Source organism: Enhydra lutris, unplaced genomic scaffold (genome assembly GCF_002288905.1).
Source record: "Enhydra lutris kenyoni isolate GAN:26980312 unplaced genomic scaffold, ASM228890v2 scaffoldscaffold66, whole genome shotgun sequence".
NCBI classification, from domain to species: domain Eukaryota; kingdom Metazoa; phylum Chordata; class Mammalia; order Carnivora; family Mustelidae; genus Enhydra; species Enhydra lutris.
The window spans coordinates 13,101,695-13,122,942 of NW_019154150.1; the positions used below are offsets into that span (position 1 = coordinate 13,101,695).

Below are 21,248 nucleotides of genomic sequence, written 5' to 3' on the forward strand. Positions count from 1 at the left end.
TCACGTTCTGTGATTCTTTTGGCCACCTCCCATCCCCTCTCAGAATCCTCAGTGGCTCTGCCCATAAGGATTAGTTCAGGAACCTCCTTTGAGACTCTGATAAAATCTATGGACTCTCTTCACAGAAAAATGCACCCATACACACACACACACACACACGCATGCGTGCACTCTCACACCGTTTGCTTTGAATGACCTTATAGAAACAATGGATTGCATTTGAAACTGAGTGTCTAATGGAAGATCTAGTTAGGTTCCTCTCCCTTCTGTAGGCTCACATTGCCGTCAACTTGACTTTTCACACTCCTGGAGAAACCATACCCACTTCTGGAACCCTACTGCCTCTCCAGTAATAGTCAACCACCGTGCCCTGCATCCTTAGTTTGGGTCTCAGCAAAGCAGCCTCCGAGTCAAGGATTCAGGTGTAGGTTTAGGTGGAAGGAAATCCCAGGAACCCCAAGAGTGAGCCAGGGCAGTGAGAAGGGCCTATTAAGGAAGGCTATAGATTACTGGGGCTGCATCCCACCAGGGACCCTCAGAGAACCATGTGGGACACACCCCTCACCTGAGGACAGTAGTCTTCATCCACAGTCTCCCAACTGCCTTTGGTACAGAGTGGCCCCCCCCCCAAGGGAGCATCAACTCCATGCACAACTGAAAAATCCTTCAGGCAAAGAAGAAGAGAGAGACCCAGGTCTCAGGTGGGAAATGATCAGTGAGCTAGAAACTGTCCCCCGTGGCTGCGGGCAACTCAGGTTGCTCTCGGGGATGCAGGTGGGGACATCACCTTTGTCTGCTATGACTGCGAATGCATCAGCCGGATCCCTGATGGAGAGGCCCCCGTGGACATAGTTGTGGACTCAGAGGCCCTCAGGTCCCAGAATCAGGCATCAATCCTGCCTGAGCTGCTAATATGTTGCCTAGAAAACATCCTTTCTTTGGTCCAAGGTCTCGTGTTTTCCTCTGTAAAACCAGATCGTTACAAATTTGTCCTGTGGGGCCGTTGCAGTCCTACAGCAGAAATAGAAGCTTCCATTCAGTGATGACTCCTTGTGCTCTAGCTCAAGGGGAGACTGTCTGACAGAGACTTTGGGTCCCTTGCCCAAAGGGATAGTCTTTTTTTTTTTTTTTTAAGATTTTATTTATTTGACAGAGAGATCACAAGTAGGCAGAGAGGCAGGCAGAGAGAGAGGGGAGGAAGCAGGCTCCCTGCAGAGCAGAGAGCCCAATGCAGGGCTCCATCCCAGGACGCTGGGATCATGACCTGAGCCGAAGGCAGAGGCTTTAACCCACTGAGCCACCCAGGCACCCCCCGAAGGGATAGTCTTAAGGGTTGTCTGCCTGATTCCCTTGCCATGCATCCACACCCACTGGCTGAGTGAAGCTTCCTGTCTATTGGGAGTTGGCTTGAAGGTTGTCTTCTGGTGGTCATCTTTGCAAGGCACTGAGAGGGAGAAGACGGGGCCAGTGTTCTCTCTGCCTCCCTGGCAGTGTCCTCTCCTTCCCGGTAGGTGGCAGTGGTGTTGCACTAACATAAGTCCTCCTTGCTCACCCTCTTCCTTTATTAAGGCAATTCTCAAAAAAAAAATTACATGTATATATACACACACACATACACATATATATACATACTATATATATATATACATATATATTTTATAAGGTTAGATATATTTCAGGTTAGATCTTATATATGTGTGTACATGTACATACAAGGATATAGATGTATTTTTAACTGTTTGCATATTTCTTAATTATATAAATAAATGAATATAATGTTTTAAAAAAAACTGTGAATATACAGATATAGTCTCCCCCGACCACAACCTAAATCCCCGCCATCTCCCCCAGAATGACTTCAGTGGTATGTATTTGTACATTCACATGTGTATAGGACATTTAGAAATACACTTTTGAAAAGGTGTCTGTATTTTCGCAGCGTCATCCTCTTACTCTCCATATTCCCCTGTCGCCTGCTATTAACAGTGAGCGGCAGAAATGTCAGCGCACGTGTTCACACAGTACCTGCCGAAGATTTGCCTTGAGGTGGTCCCTGACAGGCAGTCGGAGCCGTCCATCCAGGGTGCAAGTAGTGGGCATGCACGTCCTGTAGAGAATTTTAAAACAGTAATAAGCCCAATAAAAGTCAGTCTTCTTATTATCACCTTGCACCATGCAGGGACAATTCTGAGCAATGTAATTTACAGTGAGCCCTTTGGTTCCTCTGTTCTTTGCTTTTCTAGATGATAATGTGGTCAGATCTAACCTTATTGTTTCAAAATAAGCCTTTGTCACCAAACCATGAGTAAATAATTCATCTTTAATTTGCTGGCCTCAGATGCCCCCTTTCATATATATTAACCTTTTTTTATTCCATGAGCCTGGCTTCCTTATGCTCTCTATTTTGTTCCATGGATGCAGAAGTCCCATTTGTGTACAAAAACAACTTTATTTTAATTTTAATAACTTCATAACGTACTCTGATATCCAGTAGATGGTCTTCCCTTCACAGTTGTTTTTCATTGATGATATTTTATAAAGTGTCTTAACTTTTCTCAATCCTTTACTAACATGAATGACTTTTTACAATCTTCTCTACAAGTTGAAAAAATTTTTTTAAGTTTTGATTGGATTGCTCCAAATGCATTTATCTCTTTGGGAAAAATCTATGTCTTTATAATATTGAGGCTCCCCATCCAATGGTGTCATACTTGTCTCCCATCAATTTACTTTCACTCAAGTTTTAGAGATTTTTTTCAAAGCCCTCCTACTTTTTTTGTTCAGAGATTTTTCAATATGTTATACATGTTGTTGACATTGTGGATGAGATCTCTTTTATCTATTATACATTCTAATTGGTTTCTGATGGTGTATAGATCACTGTTGATTTTATGTTTGTATTTTATAACTTAGCACCTAATAGATTCTTAGTCCTACTAGTCTTTGACATGATTCTCTTAGCTATTCTAGGCAGATCATCATCCTGTCCACACGGAGGACACTTTTATGGCTTTTCCCATGATTCACTCTTATTTCTCTTGCTTGTCTTAAGCCCTGGAGACAACCGAGGCTACACTCCGAAGCAATAGTGACATTGGCATTCGGTCTGTGTCCAGCTGCCATCCTTAGGCACCTGCTTGCCGTGCTACATGGTCAAGTATGTTGCCTCCTCTATGTTTAGTAGATATTCTCAAAACCAAGAAGCATCTGCCTGTTCCTGGCTTCCTAAACACTTTAAAGCAGGAATGTGAGCTTTATCAACTGCTTTCTGCCATCTCTTGAGAAGATAGTTTTTCTTCTGTTAATGATTGTAAATCACATTAATAGATTGCTTAGCTCTGAAATGTCTTTTCATTTGTTGCATAAATTATATTGGGACCTGAATCCTTTCTATAAAAACTGGTTTCTGTTTGCAGGTTTCCATGTTCATGCCATCTTGTTCGGCTTTGCCATCAGGTTATACTAATGACTTGGCAAGGATTCTCTAGTTTTTACTATTTTCTGCAATACTTTACATGACGTGATAATTTTCTGAAAGTTTGAAAGAATTCACCTATAAAGCTATCCAGGTCTGCCCCTACTGAGAGGCAGTTTTAGAAGTGAATTTTATATGTTAGATTATGTAGAAAACATATGTATTAGAAAATATTAGAAAACAGGAAAGTAAGAGGAAACTATTAATATAAAAGCAAAACAAAAACTGTTCGATTCATAAACTGAAAAGCTGACATATGTATATATGAATATATATATATATTCATTATACAGAGATGATGTGGGTGAATATATAATGAATTTCCCCTGAAATGCAGTTTTGTTTGCATCCCAGGCTTCGATAGGTAGTGCGCCCATCGTCAAACTCTTCTAAGTAAATTATCACTTCCAAGGTGATTCTCAATTTAAACAAAATTAAAAGGTAATTAGAAGAGTGGATAGCTTTCTGGTTGGTTTGGCTTTGTTTTTGTCTCTAATTTTGAGTCCTCACAGCATTGTGAGCAATAAATATGGTTTATGTGGTTTTGTTGTTGGCAATCTGTTGGGATTTCCTTTGTGACCCAATCTATGGCCAATTTTTATGACTACTACACACATGTGTTTGAAAAGAACACATATTCTCTGTTTGGTGAGGACAAACTCCATGTGCACGTGCACATTGTTCTGGATGTCAGTAGGACAGACAAGGTCCTGCCCAGAAGCTCACGTTCCCTCGCCTTCACGTCTGCCAGGCCTCACTTCCCTAACGTCCCTACTCTTTTCTACTGTTGTCTTCATGGCTCTGTGGTTTTCTTACTTTCCATCCCTTCTGAGTCTGGCAAGTCCCTAGGAGGCACAGCAGCACATGCTGGCAGCTCCACTCCCTGCTGGACCCATGCCCTCACCAGCCCTGATTAGCAGGTAGAGTCTGCTGAAGGCAGAAGTCCTGTCACACATTCTCTAACTGCATCCACAGCCTCAGATCTCACCACACATGTAACTTTGTGCGTGGAGTCTCTCTGTGATCCGTTACCATGGACGGCTGAACGGGTTCTCTGACCTCTGGAACCCCGACCCCCGATGTCCACTGGTGGGATGACATCTGTGGGTCAGATTTAATTTCCCTCCAAAGCCCTGCAGCCCGTATTTTACCACCTCCTGCCTTGGCATGATGAACAGACACCTGAAGACAGCCTAATTTTTCCTTTCTGTATAATGGCTTTCTCTTCTCTCCAACATTTGTTTGATTTGCTGTTACCTTTAAAGCGCAAACCTTTTTCCAGAAGGGTCGTGTGCTCTCATTCCGTGCTCTTGCACATAAGACAGTGAGCTCTTCTTTGCACACTCAGGTATTTTCTCAACTCAGGAGTGTTTCCTTCTGTCATTTTGTTTCTTACTTCTTCCAGGCCACCATAGTGCTTATGTTGAATCTCGACTCTCTGTCGTCCATGTCTATGATCTTCTCTTACTGTTTTCCCCTTCTCTGATCTTGTCCTCCACCTTCTAGAGTTCCTTTCCAATTTTGTCCTCCCATCACTCATCTGTGTTCCCAGGATTAGTTCTGTGATTACCATTGTCAGATGTAGGTTCCAACCCTACTGCTCTGCTTCCAGTGTTTCTGCAGTCTTTTGTCTCAACAGTCTCACAGTTCATCTCATGCCACAGTCTTGCCTTTTAGTCTGAGTGCTTCTCCCTCATAACTTTCCATATCTCTTCATTGGCATTCTGTATTGTTATGCCCTAATGAAAGCACAAAATCACTATCAGACATTGTGTCTTGCTTGTTAGTAGAATTAGTAAAACATGATGCCTTCAAGCTACCTTTGGTTTCCTTTGCTCCGCAGTATTTTTCCATAAATTCCATGTTAACTTTTTCTGTTAGTCATCCCTAAGTGAGGAGAATGTTGTCTCCACCCCACTGTTGCCAGTATCTAACATACTCAAACCATTTCCCCTCTGCCAGCTTGAGAGGAGCTTTTTCCTACTCTCATCATCTTGCTGTATGTTTCTTTGAACAAATGGCTAAGAACCTACAACTGAAAATGCATATGTTGATTAAATGAATGAGTGGAAAAGAACAAAATTCATTCCATATTTCTACATGGTTTATAGTTCCCCCTCTCCCCCAGGGCTTTACATTTTCATGACCACATCTCCCAGAATGCAACATCATTCCGTGGCGAGTTCTTCCCTCTGCCCTCCTGAATATTTTGGACAGATACATTTTCTAAGTGGTTATAAAAATAGGAGGAAGTGAGAGTTGGGAGTAGAGCTTACCTCTGGATGTTTCAAATGCCTCACCACCACAACAGAAGGCTCAGCTATTGTGCTTTCATTCACTTGATTTTTGTTTTTTTATTTTATTTTATTTTATTTTATTGTGAGCATTTATCTCACATTCTGAAACAGGGTTTGAGGTTGGGAGAATACTGGGGGGATGGGGGCATGTGGGTGGGGGTGGGCAGCAATTATCCTGACTACTTAGGAGAGGGAAAGAGTGGACCAGTCTCCAAAAATTTTCTTTCCTTTCTTTTTTTTTTTTTTTCCCAATTCATTGGCATGGGCTTTGTACTTAGTGAAAAATTGTCCCCATCCATTTACTAGTAACAAGCTGACTTCCATTCTTTCTTGGTTATGTAAGTTTTCACCTTTTTCTGTTTCTTCCCACACCATTTTGGTGGAAAAATTTGGAGAGGTTGTAGAGTGACGTTTGCCAGATGTCATTTTAAAATGGAAACCTGCTAATTAATTTTTCGTCGATGGAGACATCAGGATGGCAGGAGGCAGCTATTTTAGTTTCCTCTGACGTTTCATTTTTTGTAGTACTCATTAGTGCAACTTGTTTCCTTGAGGTAAATTTGCCCCTTGGTCTAGAAGGCAAGGTCCTAATTACTCTTAAAAGATGTCTGTTCTAAGAATCTTGCCACATTGGGAAGCTACTAAATCTTTATAACTAACAATCTGTAAATATTCATGTATTTCATGTGTTTATACCCTGCTACAGAAAGAATTTAAAGTGGTTTACATAAATATAAACACAAGAGAATAAAATGAAAACATGAGAAAAGCAGGACAAAGGGAAAATCAGGATAGGAGAAATAAATGAAACTAAGAGTAACGTTAGTTCATAATATGGATGCAATGAGGTCCTAATCACAAGCTAACAATGCCCAAAATTTGGCTCTGTGCTTTCTAGAAGACGATGGGAAAAGAATGATGTGAGCAGCTTGCTGAGTCATGGAAACCATATTACATTGCTAAATCTGTTCCTTAAAGGATGCTGCTCTTAGAGCTGAGATCCATGAGAAATTTATCCCATGGGGCCTCGTGGAGAGAAAGCAGAATCCATCACCCTCCACTATAACCTGCTTCAAATGAGCACACATGTTAGAGGCTGTTTCTCACAGTGTCACTCAGTGTGGACCAGTACATCACTGCAGGCACATCTCAATCACATCAGTCTATCAGTGGCCAATTACACTGACCTCTCCTGGTCCAGGTCACTCTGGGATTCAGTTTTGGGATATGTGAAGGAGTGGATGACTACCTCCCCAAGCCCTGGTTCATGAGTATTGTTCAGTTCTGAATTCAAGGGGATGCTCTCTGACAAGTGCCAGGAAGATCACGGCAATTGGAGGTAGTGTGGCGCCCCTCATCCCATGAACACTGAGACACCCAACAGGTAGGTGCACATCCCTCTAAGGTGTGCCTAGAGAAAATCCCCAAGCAAGCCCTTCAATCTACTTCAATTGTATTTGAATTTCCTCCAGTATAGAGATCAAAGAGTGGTAATCCCTGCATCCCACACCAAATTCTTCACATTGATTTTCAAATCTTTTTAAGGCATGGGACTTTGCCTGAAATGAAAATTTAAGGAGAAGAAAATAATTTGGCTGAAAGCCAAACCACTCTGAGACAAGGCTGCCCTCCATCCTTGCCCCTTCCTCCCACCTACACAGCAGCCTAGGCAAGTACTGATAATAACCCAGAAACAGTTTTGAGCAGGTGTGACCCATACCCCCTCAACAGAAGAAAAGTCTTAGTGGGGTATCTGTCAAGGGACTCCCTCTGAGCATGAGGAGTGCTAGGTGTGCCCTCCAAGACAGTTGCAGAAAATAGGTCTGGAAAACAAGGAGACGCTTGCTGAGTAATGGTGATTCTTAAATATTTTTGAGTCATAGACCCTATTGAGAACCTGAGGAACACAAACTCTTCTCCCGAGTGTGTGTGTGTTGGGGGGGGGGGTGCGTGCATAAACACAGCATTCAAAGGCTTACATACAATGTTAAGGAGTTTTTGGAGCAGCAACTTCCCTGAGTTTCCACAGACTCTGGGTTAGAAGCCCTGCTATACAGGATTTTTAACCAGGAGCCATCAGAGTAATTAAGGATCAACCACCAAAAGTGATGACATTAGTTCTGCAATAGTTCAATTATAGTCTTTATTCGGGGCAGATACTAAATACCAGGGCTCCCTATCAGTTTAGGCCTTTACTTATTTGTGGCAATCAAACCACGTTCGATCTGTGAAGAAAATGTTGAATTCTCTATCACAACTCAGTTCCCTCAAAATTGTTAGCAAGGCTTTAGGAACCCACGAAAAGAAGGGGATCTGGAACAACCCTCCATCCCTCTACCCCAATCCCTGCCCTGAATGCCATCACTTTTAGGAGACTCTTCCTGAGAATTCTGACTCATGTGCTGGCATTAAGGTTCAGGTCCTGAACCTCCATCAAAATCCAAAGGTCTACACCCAGTTTCAGTGCAGAGTCAAAGGAACAAACAAAGATGAAATCTGCCCTTAATGCTGCTTCATTCCTTAACAGATTTCTCTACAAAGCGATAGACCAGTTGTGGTCAGCACGAAAATAATTGTGTCTCAAATGTCTGTTCCTCATATAAATATCGACCTGAGCAGGCCAGGCTGGTGATTTTCTAGATATTTTATATGGGGCTGCCACAACTCTGGGGAACGAGTAGCCGCCCTTTTGACAAATGGCACAGTCTAACTCTGTCAGATAGAAGATGATAAAGAGAAAAAATATGGACGAGCTGCAGAGCCCGTTAGTCAGATACGATGTTTTGTTCTGGGAGAGGGAGACGTGCCCCGGGTGAGATTAAGGTTTTGTCGGTTTGTTTTTAAATCAATTTTATAATCTGAAAGACTCGGAAAACAGCCTGAGATCCACACCAGGACAACTGACCTGTAATTGTAAAAGCTAAAAATAAACCTTCTGGATCGATATCTAGGTGCTAAGTTTTCATGACTTCCTTTAACCAAAGGCAGAACTCACATCTGCCCTCCGTGCGGTTCCACGGGCCAAACTCAGGCCCTTCTTTGTGAAGGGGCTCTCATGGAGGCAGGAGGAAATGGATTGTAATATTAAATTTGCTAAGATTCCAGGTGACATGTTCCTTTTTCCACCATGTTAGCTAACCAAGGATTTGGTTTGTATCTGTGTATGTGTGACTGCTCTTATCACACCAGTTATAAGAAAAATAAATGTCTTCATCACCACGGCACAGCCTGTGACTAAAACTAGTTTTAGGTTAATAGTGATACACTGGGAGAGGACAAACCTCTGTGTGAAGGCACCAGAGACAGAAATCATCTGCGTCCTCAGAAAAAAACAGGTCAGCAGGAAAGTCAGCCAAACCCGAGGCTCGTCCTCTCTTCTCCAGCTTCAGCACAACTCTGTCAAGACATTTGCAAGTAAAACATGCATGTGGCACAGACGGTTCTCCCAGGGCTGGGTAACCTGTAAGTCAGGGCTCATCTCTGAAGTTCACTAAAATACCTAAAAGCAACCTGCAGAAATTCTGCTTTTTAGGTCAGGTTCGGTATTTTTAATCAACAGGAACAAGGAGAACCACCAGGACACGAGGATATAATCAACAAAGTCTGATATGTAATATTTGAAAGTCATCCTGTAGCTGGGCCTTTTTTTTAAAGGTGGAGAAAATGCTGAGCCTCCCACTGCTCCCTCAAATGACCCAGCAGATGAAAGACAGGCTTTGTGGGGGAAAAAAAAAAAAGAGGATTTCTAGGACCGGTGTTGCTCAGTCTAGAAGACATTGACAGGGCTCCCTTCAAACATGTGGAGAATTTTGATAAAGATGATGGGGAGGCGTAATAAGAGAAAAATTGCTTTAAATTAAAGCAGGCAGGATTTCAGGGTGCATAAGGTCAGATCACAAGGGTGAATGAAGGTAAAGACAGTCAGTCCTCTAAGGAAATCTGCAGGTACCAGAAAGCTTCGAAAAAAAATTATCTTCTCCCTCTTTGAAACTTCCACTTGAGAAGGGATTAAATCCTTTTCCTGTCCAGTTCTGTTCCTACGCTGTGGTTCTACTATCTTCCTCTCCTAATGAGCCTGATTCAATCTGGAGCATCTGGGCTTCCCTTGGAAGAATGGGAAGAGCTTGGCCTTTGCTCTGCCCCACGCTGGTCACATGACCTTGGACAGCTTCCTCAAGCCCGGCGTCCTTGTGGATACAGAGAGAACTACCAGGCCACTTGAATGAGATCTGGCGTGTCTTGGGCCCTATGCAGTACTCATCCACACTAATGTGCTCAGCTCTGAGAACCGTCCAGGCCTGGCCCCCACTCACATCCGCCTCACCTCCATGTGCTTCCCTTTCTGTGTTTCCCCAAACTTGAGAATCCCCAGATTCCTCAGGAATCATTCAGAGGATACCTGGCTCAAAACCTAAGATCCATGGAGGTCAGGTTGGCAACACTCTGTTGCCCTGGTGACTGAGACGGTGCCTTCTTTCCAGATGATCAATGAAAGGAAAACCGAAATTTAAAAATTATTATAAATAGGGACTTGCAGACCACTGAGAATATATCAGCAGACTCTTGTTTAAGAAACCATCCTAGCTTATCTTAATGAGTATTCCGTCACTAAGTGTTTTAAACTATAGTTTGTTATTTAGCCTGGGTCTCCAGTTCCACATGCTACATTGACAGGTGCAAGGAAGAGGGGATGTTTTGTCCTTCTGTAACTACCACACCTTTCCTCCTCCACCTCCCCAGTCTGCAGAGCCAGCAATATAAACTAGCCAATTCAGGAACTCTAAGCCTCTTCTGATTTCAACATCTTTATCTCTTTAAAATCATCTTTCCTCTTCTAGGTAAATAATCAACCCTCCAACCCCTCCACTTCCCCATGTTTGCCATCTGGGAGTGCCTGAGGGGGAGCCTCTGGTGGCCTTGTGGCTGCAGGGCCATCTGAGGGCTGAGATCTGTCCTTGCAGGTCTTCTTAGTGATGGGGCCCCTGTTCATGAAGTTGTTCCCGCCCTGCTATCATCCTAAGGCCTGAGAACCTGTGGTCTCTTCCCTGTGTACAAGGTCAGAACCTGGTCCTTCTCCCTCGGGCCCCATCGTGGCTGTTACTCTCATTCCCCACCAGACCCAGGGCCCTGACTGTCTAGCCCCAAGGCAGCCCTTCCCTCCCACCGTAGGAGTCCCTGGGAAGCTCACCTTCCAGCACCACCCACAGTCTTCCATAAGCCCGCTTCTGGATATTCTCTGCTTCACACAGGAGCTTGGGGGACCCGGAGCCCTTCAGGTCTTCCTCTGAAGCCTTTCCTCAGGGTCTGAGTCAACTCTGCTATAGCTGCCCCAAATTATTAGGGGCGAAAGGGCCAGAGACCACAGACAGCCTATGAGGCTCCTCCTCCCTGAATCCCAACCAAGGAACAAGCAAAATCCAGCGTTTGAACTTTAGGGAACCTCAGCCTCTAGAAACCTCTGCTGTCTCTCCATAAAATCTGGACCATGCGGTCACCATGTTAAAGAGGTGAGCTGAACAATGACCCATGATCTGTTCGTTCTGGATCTATACTCTTTTCTCTAGGGTAAAATGCTTAGGCTTAGCTAAGAAAATGAAGAGGCAAGGGAATGCAGTTTTAGTGGGAACTGAAAAACATGAGTTTCTTGTTTTCAAAATAATGTCCCCTTCTACAGACCAATGCCAATCTGTAAAGTGGGGGCATTGAGACAAAGCACCAGCAGGCAGAAAATTCTGATTTTCAACCAATTATGGAAAATATTTTCTGCCCAGATACACATATTGCTGACAGTTACCCAGCTTGATTTTTTTCTTTTTCCTGTCACAAAAGTTTCTTAGAATCTCCACTGTCTTTATAATGCTCTTGGTAATCTGTTTGAGTCACTGCCCAACACTTTCATAGTCAAGGTTCCTTTGAAGTACAAAGAGAACATTCTTCAGGCTGGAGATTCTGCAGATCCTCATCTTCTCTACATGCTGGGTCCAGGTTCCCAACAGACCCTGGAAAACAACTGCCCTTCTCCCTCTTCCTCTGAATTCAGCTGGAAGTCTGCCATCCTGTAATCAAGTAACATGTATTTATCTATTGTTGTCTCACCAGGAAGTAAATTGTGTGTTCTTTTCAATGTTTCTTAGCCCTTTGGGGGCATAGGTGCCAGTGAAAATCTAATGAAAGCCAGGACCCCTCCCCCTAGAAAAGTGTGTGTTTAAATCGAAGTCTGCACACAGTATCAAAGATCCACAGAGGCCAACCACAGACCCCCATTAGCTAAGACCCCAACTGAACGTCTACTGCCCAGCTCCCGTGGAGACTGACATGAAAATCAGTATGTAGGGAAAGCGTGTAAGTTTATAACATGAAGTAGGGATGGCTTGATCCTTTGTAGGATCCATTTCTTTGAAGATATATTTGTTGATGTACTTGATAAATATTACAGGGCCAAATATTACTTAGTAAGCTTTGAAGCTGTGGCGGCTTTGATAAGGATGCTTCCATCTCTGTTCGTGGTATCACCTCTCCTGGTGTCGGATCCTAGTGCATATGCCTACAGTGTTTATTGAACTCCAGGGCCATCATTTAGCATTCGTACAATTCTCAACACTCAGATAAAACTTGACATATAAATCCTGATCATCTCTAGGAGTTCATTCTTGTAGAGTTCACTCAGCTGTCACCTTTTCTTCTTTCTCTCCCGACAACATTCATCCAACCAACCAGGTGAGGGTTCCCCATGATCCCATCAAATGCTCATGTGTGTGCCTTGCACACAGTGTGTCAAGATGGTGTCTCTCCATCACACTGTGAATGCCGCCAGAGCAGGAGGGTTGTCACTCCCACCTGTGAGCTCCAGTGGTCAGCACAGGCCCAGCACATAGTAGGCACTCAGTGCATGTTCGCTGACTATGGACTGAATCACCATTGACCCAAGTCTTCAAAGGTTCTTAGAAGGTAAAGAAAGAGGCCAAAGCTAAAGAAAGCAAAGTAGGAGTTAAGATGAATTGATATTTCAGTGTGTTCAATCTGTTGAGTGAGGTGATAAGAGAAGGTTCCCAAGTGTGGGTCTGTGGCCAGTTGCTGACTTTCGGGCGAGTTTAATGTGCAGACACATGGTGGCAGTGAGACCATCTGGTAGACAAGCTCAGCGACTTAGGCTCATCCTTAACCCTCTGCAGTCTGACCCAGGCCCATTTTCTCCTCACTTGTAAGCCCTGCACTGTCCCATTTCTGGGCCTTATTGTTCTAGCTACACCAAGCAGTCTCATGGACCCTGGGTCTTACTGGTCCTGCTGTTTCCTCATCAAGAAGGTCTGGCCCCATGTCTACATATTAAAACTTTGCTCATCTTTCAAGAGTCTGTTCAGAGGTCATTCTTCCCATTGAGATTCCCTGTGTCCCCAGACAAAAGAATCCTCCTTCTCTCAAGCATGCTGGGAGCACAGATCACCTCTTGTAAGACCCTCATCACGGATTCTTGCTCAGGACCAGAGAAACAGTCATTTCCAGTGGACTCTCTTTTATCAACCTAGGAGCTCTTCTTTTTCACTTCTGTGTCATCTGTTTCCTTCGACTGACCTTTATATAGACAACTGCCTTTAACATTTGTCCAGTTACAATGGTGTCAAGTAAATTTGATGCACAAACATCATAAAGGATCAAAGAATCTCTCTCATATTTTTTTAGCACAAGATGGTCCAGATTCTTGAGACAAAATGTTACATATGAAGTCCTTCCTGTTGAATGACGAATTAAATGAAAATACCATATTTCCTTTTGTCCTTATAAATAGTTTACTCTTGAGTTTGAGAAAACTCACCTTCATCTTGTAGTCTGAGACTTTACTTATACAATCAACTTACTGTCATTGTTAGAGTCTAAAGAGTTGTTCTCCTTCTCTTTGAGTTCATCTTCTGAGTCATCTAATAATTGTGAAATGTTATTCTCTGTCACTTTTCTTCTCTTTGCGAATATGAAAAATTCTAAATTCTCAACTGTATGCAATGAGCTAAAAGCAGACTCAAAATAAATGATGATTTATTTCATTACTGAATCATCCCTCCAGGCCATTTCATTCTTCTGTTTTATTACTTTGGTCTCTTTTAGCATAATTGGGAATAATTGATGAGTAATAATGAAAGATAATTCCCAGGATGATGAAAGAGCAAGATATTTCAAAAGATAGGAGAAATAAGATCACAAAGATGTCATCGTGCATCATAGATTTATGAAAGGGTCCAATGAACCCACATAGTAATTACAAAATAGAATGAGTTTTATTTTATTTTTAAAAAATAAGTAAATTTTCTCTGTGTTCTTTGGAAACCCTTCAAGAAGGAGTGAAAGCAATGAAATATCAAGCCTTTTAAATAGACAGAGCAACTCAAAGAGGAAACTCAAAAACTAAAGTTGGGTCTAATGGACCCTAATGGTATACTGAGAGTTATCGTGTTAAAATTCCATACACGTCTGTCCAACTTAAAGTTAAGGATAGATTGAGAGTCACCATCTCCCTGTCTTCCTGAAGTTTCCCAGGCCAAGTCAGGGATCTACTCCTATAAGAAACTTCGGAGGTGTTCACCAAATGGAATAGTAGGAGCCAAAGGTGTCATTATTAAGCTGGGACTGTAATTATCAAGGGAATGCCATACATTATTGCCTACCTAAGTGCAAGGACCTCACACCATCTCAAAATCTTTGCCCTTAACCTATAATACCATTCATCTGCTCTCTCCCTTTTAGCTGGGTAACTGCTATGCTTTAAACAGCACTTCCACTTTGAACACTTCCACAAGGAAGCTTTCCCAAACTTTCAGGCCTGCCGTTAACTGCCCCTTAATGGGCTATTAGAACTACCATGTCACCTCCACCTGAGGGCTGCCAACCAGGTGTGCTCAGCCTTGTACCATCAGCACAAGGCGGGGACTCAGTAAGCACCTTGTGAATGAAAAACAATGAATTCAAACATGTTTCTGAGTACAGATGCTCCCCTGCCTGACCCCTGGAACAGAGTGTTAAGGTGCACATGTTTGAGAAAGTAAAAGTGAAAAATAAAAGCTCACATGTAGAGACAGTAGATCAAGTTAAGAGAGCTTGGTTTTCCTGGACTGTCCTTTCCTGGGGTTGACTAGGAACAAACAAATCTGACTGTGGCAGAGGAGTCCTCAGCTCATGCTTCCGGCTTGCATTTAGGTGTCGGGTGATTTGTCAGAGACTGACCTCAGTAATGAACCTCAGCACCCTCGGACCAGCGTGGCCACCACCGAGGAGAAACTGAGAAACAGGCTGTATGAGTTAGCAATGAAAATGAGTGAGAAGGAGACGTCTTCGGGAGAAGATCAGGAGTCAGAGCCCAAGATGGAGTCTGAGAACCACAAGGAAAGTCTGTCCTCTGAAGACAACAGCCAGGGCGTCCAGGAAGAGCTGAAGAAGGTAAGGGCTATGAAGGCAGCTCCATGTGTGCAGCAGGGGGGTGGGGAGGTGGGCAGAGGAAGTTCTGTATTTGCACAGAGTTGTGCTGGGCTCCCCATGAGCTGTCTCTCAAATGCCCATCCCATGCATGCAGGAGAGCCCCAGAAACTCCTGCTGATTCAAGCTAAGTGGTTCAATCCAGGAAAGGGCCCCGCGGGTCCCAGGCCTCCGAGATCTGTCCTGTCCTTCTACTAACTATCCTTCCTAGTCTATACTGGGAACTACCCTTCAAGCCTATAATTAATGCTCACAGTCTCTCTTGCTGGTAAAGGGCCATGCTACTTCTTCCTTCCCCCACCCTTTCCCAGAGGAACTTTGCCTGTGGGTTGAGAGCATCTCACCATCCCCCTTTTAGTCAACAGCAATGTTTCAGACCATGATCTTTGTGCTAAATGTGGCCTGTTATGTCATTTATCCCTGCAGTTTGCATATTTGGGCTTGTCTTAGCCTCAAAATCATTTTCCAAACAAGCCTTATTTGGAATCCTGGTGTTTAAAATAGGTAAAAGCCCCCAAAACCCAACCATTTGATCTCCAGTCCCAAACCACCCCCCTAACTACCCAAGGGCATTGCTAGGAAACCACAGAAGGAAGAACCCTCTGGCAGAAAGGGGGGGTCCTGGGCCCCTACCCCGCAATCAGTGCTCTACCCCCATTCTTTCCTCTACAGCTTCTCCAAGCACATCCCTGTAGACTTGGCCACTGGACAGTCAGGCTATCCCTACTGCTTCGAGTGGAAGAGAAGGAAGCTAACATTTGTTGAGTGCCTAGTGCTTTGCTTATGTTAATGAATTCATTTCATAAAAACCCTTTGAAGGTGATGCAGAGGCTTGTCCTGAAGGCACTTACGCAAGGCCCATAACTAGTCAGCTTCAGAACTGGGGCTGCATCCCAGACCTGCTTGGCCTCAAATCACAGGTCCCTTCTTTACTATGACGAGCTGTCTCTTCTGTAATCAGATAATGTCTTGCCTGGAAACATGTAGATTTCTTGGCACTTGTGGTAGTTTTTTCCCCTCTTCTGAGAGTACATTATATAAGCTAACAAGTTCCTGGTAGCGCACATGAGTGAGGGATGAGCTCCTTCATCTGCACAACAGCCAAGCTGGGGGAGGAGCCAGGCCAAGCCAGCAAGAGCACGGATATGGCAAGAGCCGGCTAAGAGCCAACTGGGGGCCCTCTCCCACCGCCGAGCCCCTGAGCCCTCCGACAGCTCAGACTCTGCATCTCATTCATTCCTGTCCCACCCTCCATAGCCATCGAATTCTCCTACTCCTCAGTCTGTCAGGTCCTCTGCCCAAGGATGTGCACACATCTGTCCCCTGCCACATCTGTAGGCTGGAGGCCGGAGCGTGGCCTTCACAGGCAACCCCTCCCTGGGATGTGGGCTCCAACCCATCACTTCCTCCGTGGTAATGGGCTCTGCTCCTCTCTGTTACTTGAACCAATATCCCATGACAGTCACATTTGTCTGCCAGAACTCAGAGCCAGATGGTAACTGAGGAATATCATGGTATTTCTTACAATGCCTCTGCATCCTACTGGCTTTGCTGCCTGATGGTCACAAGGCTCCCCACAGGCTTGCTGTTCTAGCAGCCCGCCAGGCCATGATGAGTCATGGACTCCCAGCCCCTGTCAGCCTGCAGGCCTCACCTTCTGGAAGCAGAGCAGCCAGTCTGCGCTGTGCTCTCTTGGGCAGAACGTGAACAGGGAAAGGAGGAGCCAGGGCAAGAAAAATCTAAGATAAGCCCCCATTCTGCCCCGTGCCCTCACTGAGCAAGAAACTAGGAGGGTTGCTTTTATTCAAGTTCCCAAATATGTCAGTTTCTCAAAATTTAAGTCTTCCCCTCGCCTACCATGAATCAGTGCATTAAAATATCCATCAGCTATCATTTATTGTATGTAAAAATCTGGGGAGCAAACTGAGAAAGATAATTAACATATATTTTCCTCATCAGGCATGGTTTACTCTGGGATGGGAACACAGAAATACAGGTTTATATCTTCACTATTATTTAGAAGCAAAAGGATATAGAGATAGGCTTCAAGATAAGACTGAATTCGAAATGCAACCATGCAATTTGCAAACTCTGCAAACTTTGGCTAGTGCTTAGAACAAGCCAAGGTGATTTCTTGCCTCCCGCTGGACCCTGTCCCCCAGCTGCTCTCTCTGTCCCTCCAGACCATGCATGACTACTCCAGTTCTTCCTCCACTCCACAGCCACAACTGCCCTGCAGTCCCTGAGCTTGCTGTCAGCACTGAGACAGGCCCACACCTGCTGTGTTTTTCAGCTGATCCCTGGGACTCAGCCCTGGGCCTCATGGTTGATTGCATAAACACATCTTGGCCTCATCTGTAAAATAAGGATAATCGTACTCCCTGATAGAGTTGTGAGGGTTGAATTTTACAGCATGGTGCTTAGCACATAGCAGAAGCCCAGCAAATACCAGATCCCCTATAAACCTCATGGCTGTGAGTTAACATCCATCTTCAGGTACTGAAGCAACGACTTAGTACCTATTTCCAGTTGACACCTGGCATGTCTAACATAGGTCTGTAACCACATCTGGGGTTTTGTCGTGCTAGGTAGAATATAAGTGGGAAGGCACTACATGAGAATGCCCCACGTTCCCATCTTCAGTATCAGAATAACTATGACTTCCCCTGTGGGCCAACCATGACTGATTTGTACAGCATGTGTGCACGTGCATGCGCACACACACACACACACATATGGCTGGCACACAGCATGGTTTGGGAGTGGAACTGGGCTTGTGTAATGATTTCAGAAGTGGTCAGTGCTCCCCAACCCCTTTACTCTAGCAATGCATACTGGCCCAAAGTCTAGCTGCCTGAAGACCCCTGATGCAGCAGGAGCTTTTCTTCCTCTGCAAAAGTCAGGCTGAAAGGGAGAGCAAGAACCCCAGCTGGGAGCAGCCCCAGCTGTTTGGCCTCTGTGGGCATGGTGACTCTGGGGCAGAGCTGCATACTGACTCCCCGAGTTCCCGGCACCCAACAGGATGAACAGTCCTCCTCGACTCCCTTCCCTCCCCTGCCCCCACGGACCCCTCCTCCACCTTCTCCACCACTATTTCCAAGGATCGCCTCCCACATGAACTAAATCCCTGTCTCACATCTGCTTCTGGGAAACCAGACTAAGTTGGTAACTAAACAGGAGAAATGCATGGTCCCCAGTTCACAAATCCTTCAGTGCTGTGTAGGCAGCGAAGAAATCCCAATGCCCAATTGGCTACTAATTGCCTTTGCCTTATTAAGAGGAGCTTTGCCTTATGCAGAGAGAGGTTTGCTCAGCCGTCACTGTCCCCCTGCCTCCCACACTGGCCCTGCTCTCTGGGAGCCAAAGCAGAGGAATGTGCATGTTCCCTCAGACACTGGATATCAGTGGCTGTTTACTGTCTTTAGTATGACAACCCACATAAGAACCGGGGCTTTAGAATCCTGCCCAGTGGCAGAAGAAGCATTTTATCTTGACTGGATTCAGTTCTTTGCTGTAGGCAAACTTGTCCTATAGGTGGCTCACTTTCTCTGGGGGTTGGAGGGTGGTACCTACCTTCTGAATTTTAACCAATGGAAGAACACGCTTGCAGAGCTAGGAGGAGCCCAGAAACCTCTTGGGTGCTGGATTCCCAAAGAATCATTTTGTCCTTGAAGTCATTTTATTCCATCAAAGCTTAGGGGTCAACCCCCTAAACCATGTGATCCTTAGAGCCCAGAAGTGAGCACCACCTCTACCACTGGGCAGATGGCCATGCCAATGGTTCTGGGAGAAAGTCCTGGCCAAAGCAATTCTTAGAAGGGTCTGCATCTAGGTATGCAAGGGCAGCATTCCTGAAGGAGCCAAGAATGGCCAAGAACTCCTGGCCTGAGTTTGGAGTCTACGTTCAGAGGCTGGATTTCCCACAAGCCCGTAATCTTCCCAGGCTTAGAGCACTGGTCCCCCAGGTCCCTTCTGGCTCCCAAATCCCCTGGTTCTAGAAATGTAACAGATTAGATTAATTTTTTTGTTTCCTGACCTAAGTATCCTTTATGACACTGTTTATATGACAAAAGATGTCCCATGTATCAAGCTCTTGGAATATGAATGTCTGTTGAAGGCCCAGATTAGTTAGTTCTTGCATTATAGTAAAATTTGTATAGCTGGTGTCCTGAAAGCATTTTATTTAAAGTGCCTTTGTTTATAACCATTAGAAGTCGCTGGATCATTGGGCTTTGCTTTCACAAGGGAGTCACAGACCAGCAGATACCTCCCATATGTATAGTTTCACGGAATAATTCTCATCATAAGTATTGAGAGCTCCCTAAATTATTATATGTCTTTCTTCCCAAACAAGAGATGAATTTATGCATCTTCTTCTGTCTGCTCATTTACTAACACTAAGGAACAGGGATACATAATCCCAGTCAGTGATCAAGGAGACAGATCTATTGACTATTCCAACATACCCAGAGCCTTTTGTTTCTGAATTTTAATGTGCTCATGAAAACCTTTTTGTTGATATCAGTGTTAACATTAAAGTCAACTGTATCTGTGTGTGTCTCACCCCTGTAAAATAACACACGTTCATGTAAGGATTCAGTGTCTTTCATCCCAGGTCACATTCTATTTCAGAGTGTCTTCATCTCTAGATGGTGCTAGAGAGAATAGAGTGTTAGGTACTGACTTGTATCTTACAAGTGATTGATCTCAGTAGGCCTATGCCTGTTGAAGAATTAACACCTCTTTTCTAACTCTCCATTTTTTTTCAAGATTTTATTTATTTATTTGACACACAGAGAACACAAGTAGGCAGAGAGGCAGGCAGAGAGAGAGGAGGAAGCAGGCTCCCTGTCGAGCAGAGAGCCTGATGCGGGGCTCAATCCCAATACCCTGGGATCATGCCCTGAGCCGAAGACAGAGGCTTTAACCCACTGAGCCACCCAGGCGCCCCTCTAACTCTCCATTTAACTGTTGCCTTGGATGGCAGGGGTGGGGGGGTGTGGGGAGGAAGCTTTAACTGTGCACTTAGAGCTGCAGCTCTTATCCATAGGGCTTGAACGGGTGAGGGGGGACAAAGAAATGTGGAGCAGGGGTATCCATAGGAGGTCTGAGAAAGCCTCAGAATCCCTGGTAAAGATGATAGAAGGGGGGCACCTGGGTGGCTCAGTGGGTTAAAGATGATAGAAGGTATTTCTCTCCTGAAGTCAGTCCGTAAAGACTGGAGGAGGTGACTGCTACTTCAAATGCAAAGATAGCTACACACAACTTACAGGAAAATGAAAAATCAAGGAAACATGACACCACCAAAGGATCACAATAATCTTCCAGTAACTGACCTCCCAAAATGGAGATCTGTGATTTACCTGATGAAGAATTCCAAATAGGTTTTTAAAGCAAGCTCAATGAGCTATGAGAAAACACAGAAAGTCAATTCAACAAAATTAAGAAATCAATGCATAAAACAAAATGAAAAGTTTAACAAAGAGGTAGAAATCAAAGGAGGAACCAAACAGAAATTCTGGAGCTGAGGAATACTGTGAATGAAATGAAAGGTACAATAGAGAGTATCAAGAGCAGAATGGATTGAGGAGAAGAAACAACATGTGAAGTAGGAGACAGTACCTTGGAAATTATGCAGCCAGAGGAGAACAAAAGAAAAATAATGAAAAAGAGTGAGGAGAGCCTGTGTGAACTATGGATACCATCAAGAGAAGCAATCTGAATTATTAGAGACCAAGAAGGAGAAGGAAGAGAGAACGGGACAGAAAGCTTGTTTTAAAAAAAAAATGATGAGGGCACCTGGGTGGCTCAGTGGGTTAAAGTCTCTGCCTTCGGCTCAGGTCATGATCTCAGGGTCCTGGGATTGAGTCCTGCATCAGGTTCTCTGCTCAGCGGAGAACCTGCTTCCTCCTCTCTCTCTTTCTGCCTGCCTCTCTGCCTACTTATGATCCCTGTCTGTCAAATAAACAAATAAAATCTTTAAAAAAAAAATGATGGTTGAGGGGTGACTCAGT

At 44.3% G+C, this 21,248-nt stretch overlaps 1 protein-coding gene across 1 annotated transcript in view; it reads left to right on the forward strand.

The window, feature by feature from the left end:
* LOC111159019 (rab effector MyRIP-like) overlaps positions 1-17,480 on the forward strand; it is a 37,626-nt gene extending 20,146 nt beyond the window's left edge. The window contains exons 7-8 of the mRNA XM_022521373.1: positions 14,959-15,198; positions 17,418-17,480. Coding sequence (XP_022377081.1) covers positions 14,959-15,198; positions 17,418-17,480 — 303 coding nt within the window. The remainder of the gene's footprint in view (positions 1-14,958; positions 15,199-17,417) is intronic.
* Positions 17,481-21,248: the final 3,768 nt, after the last annotated feature.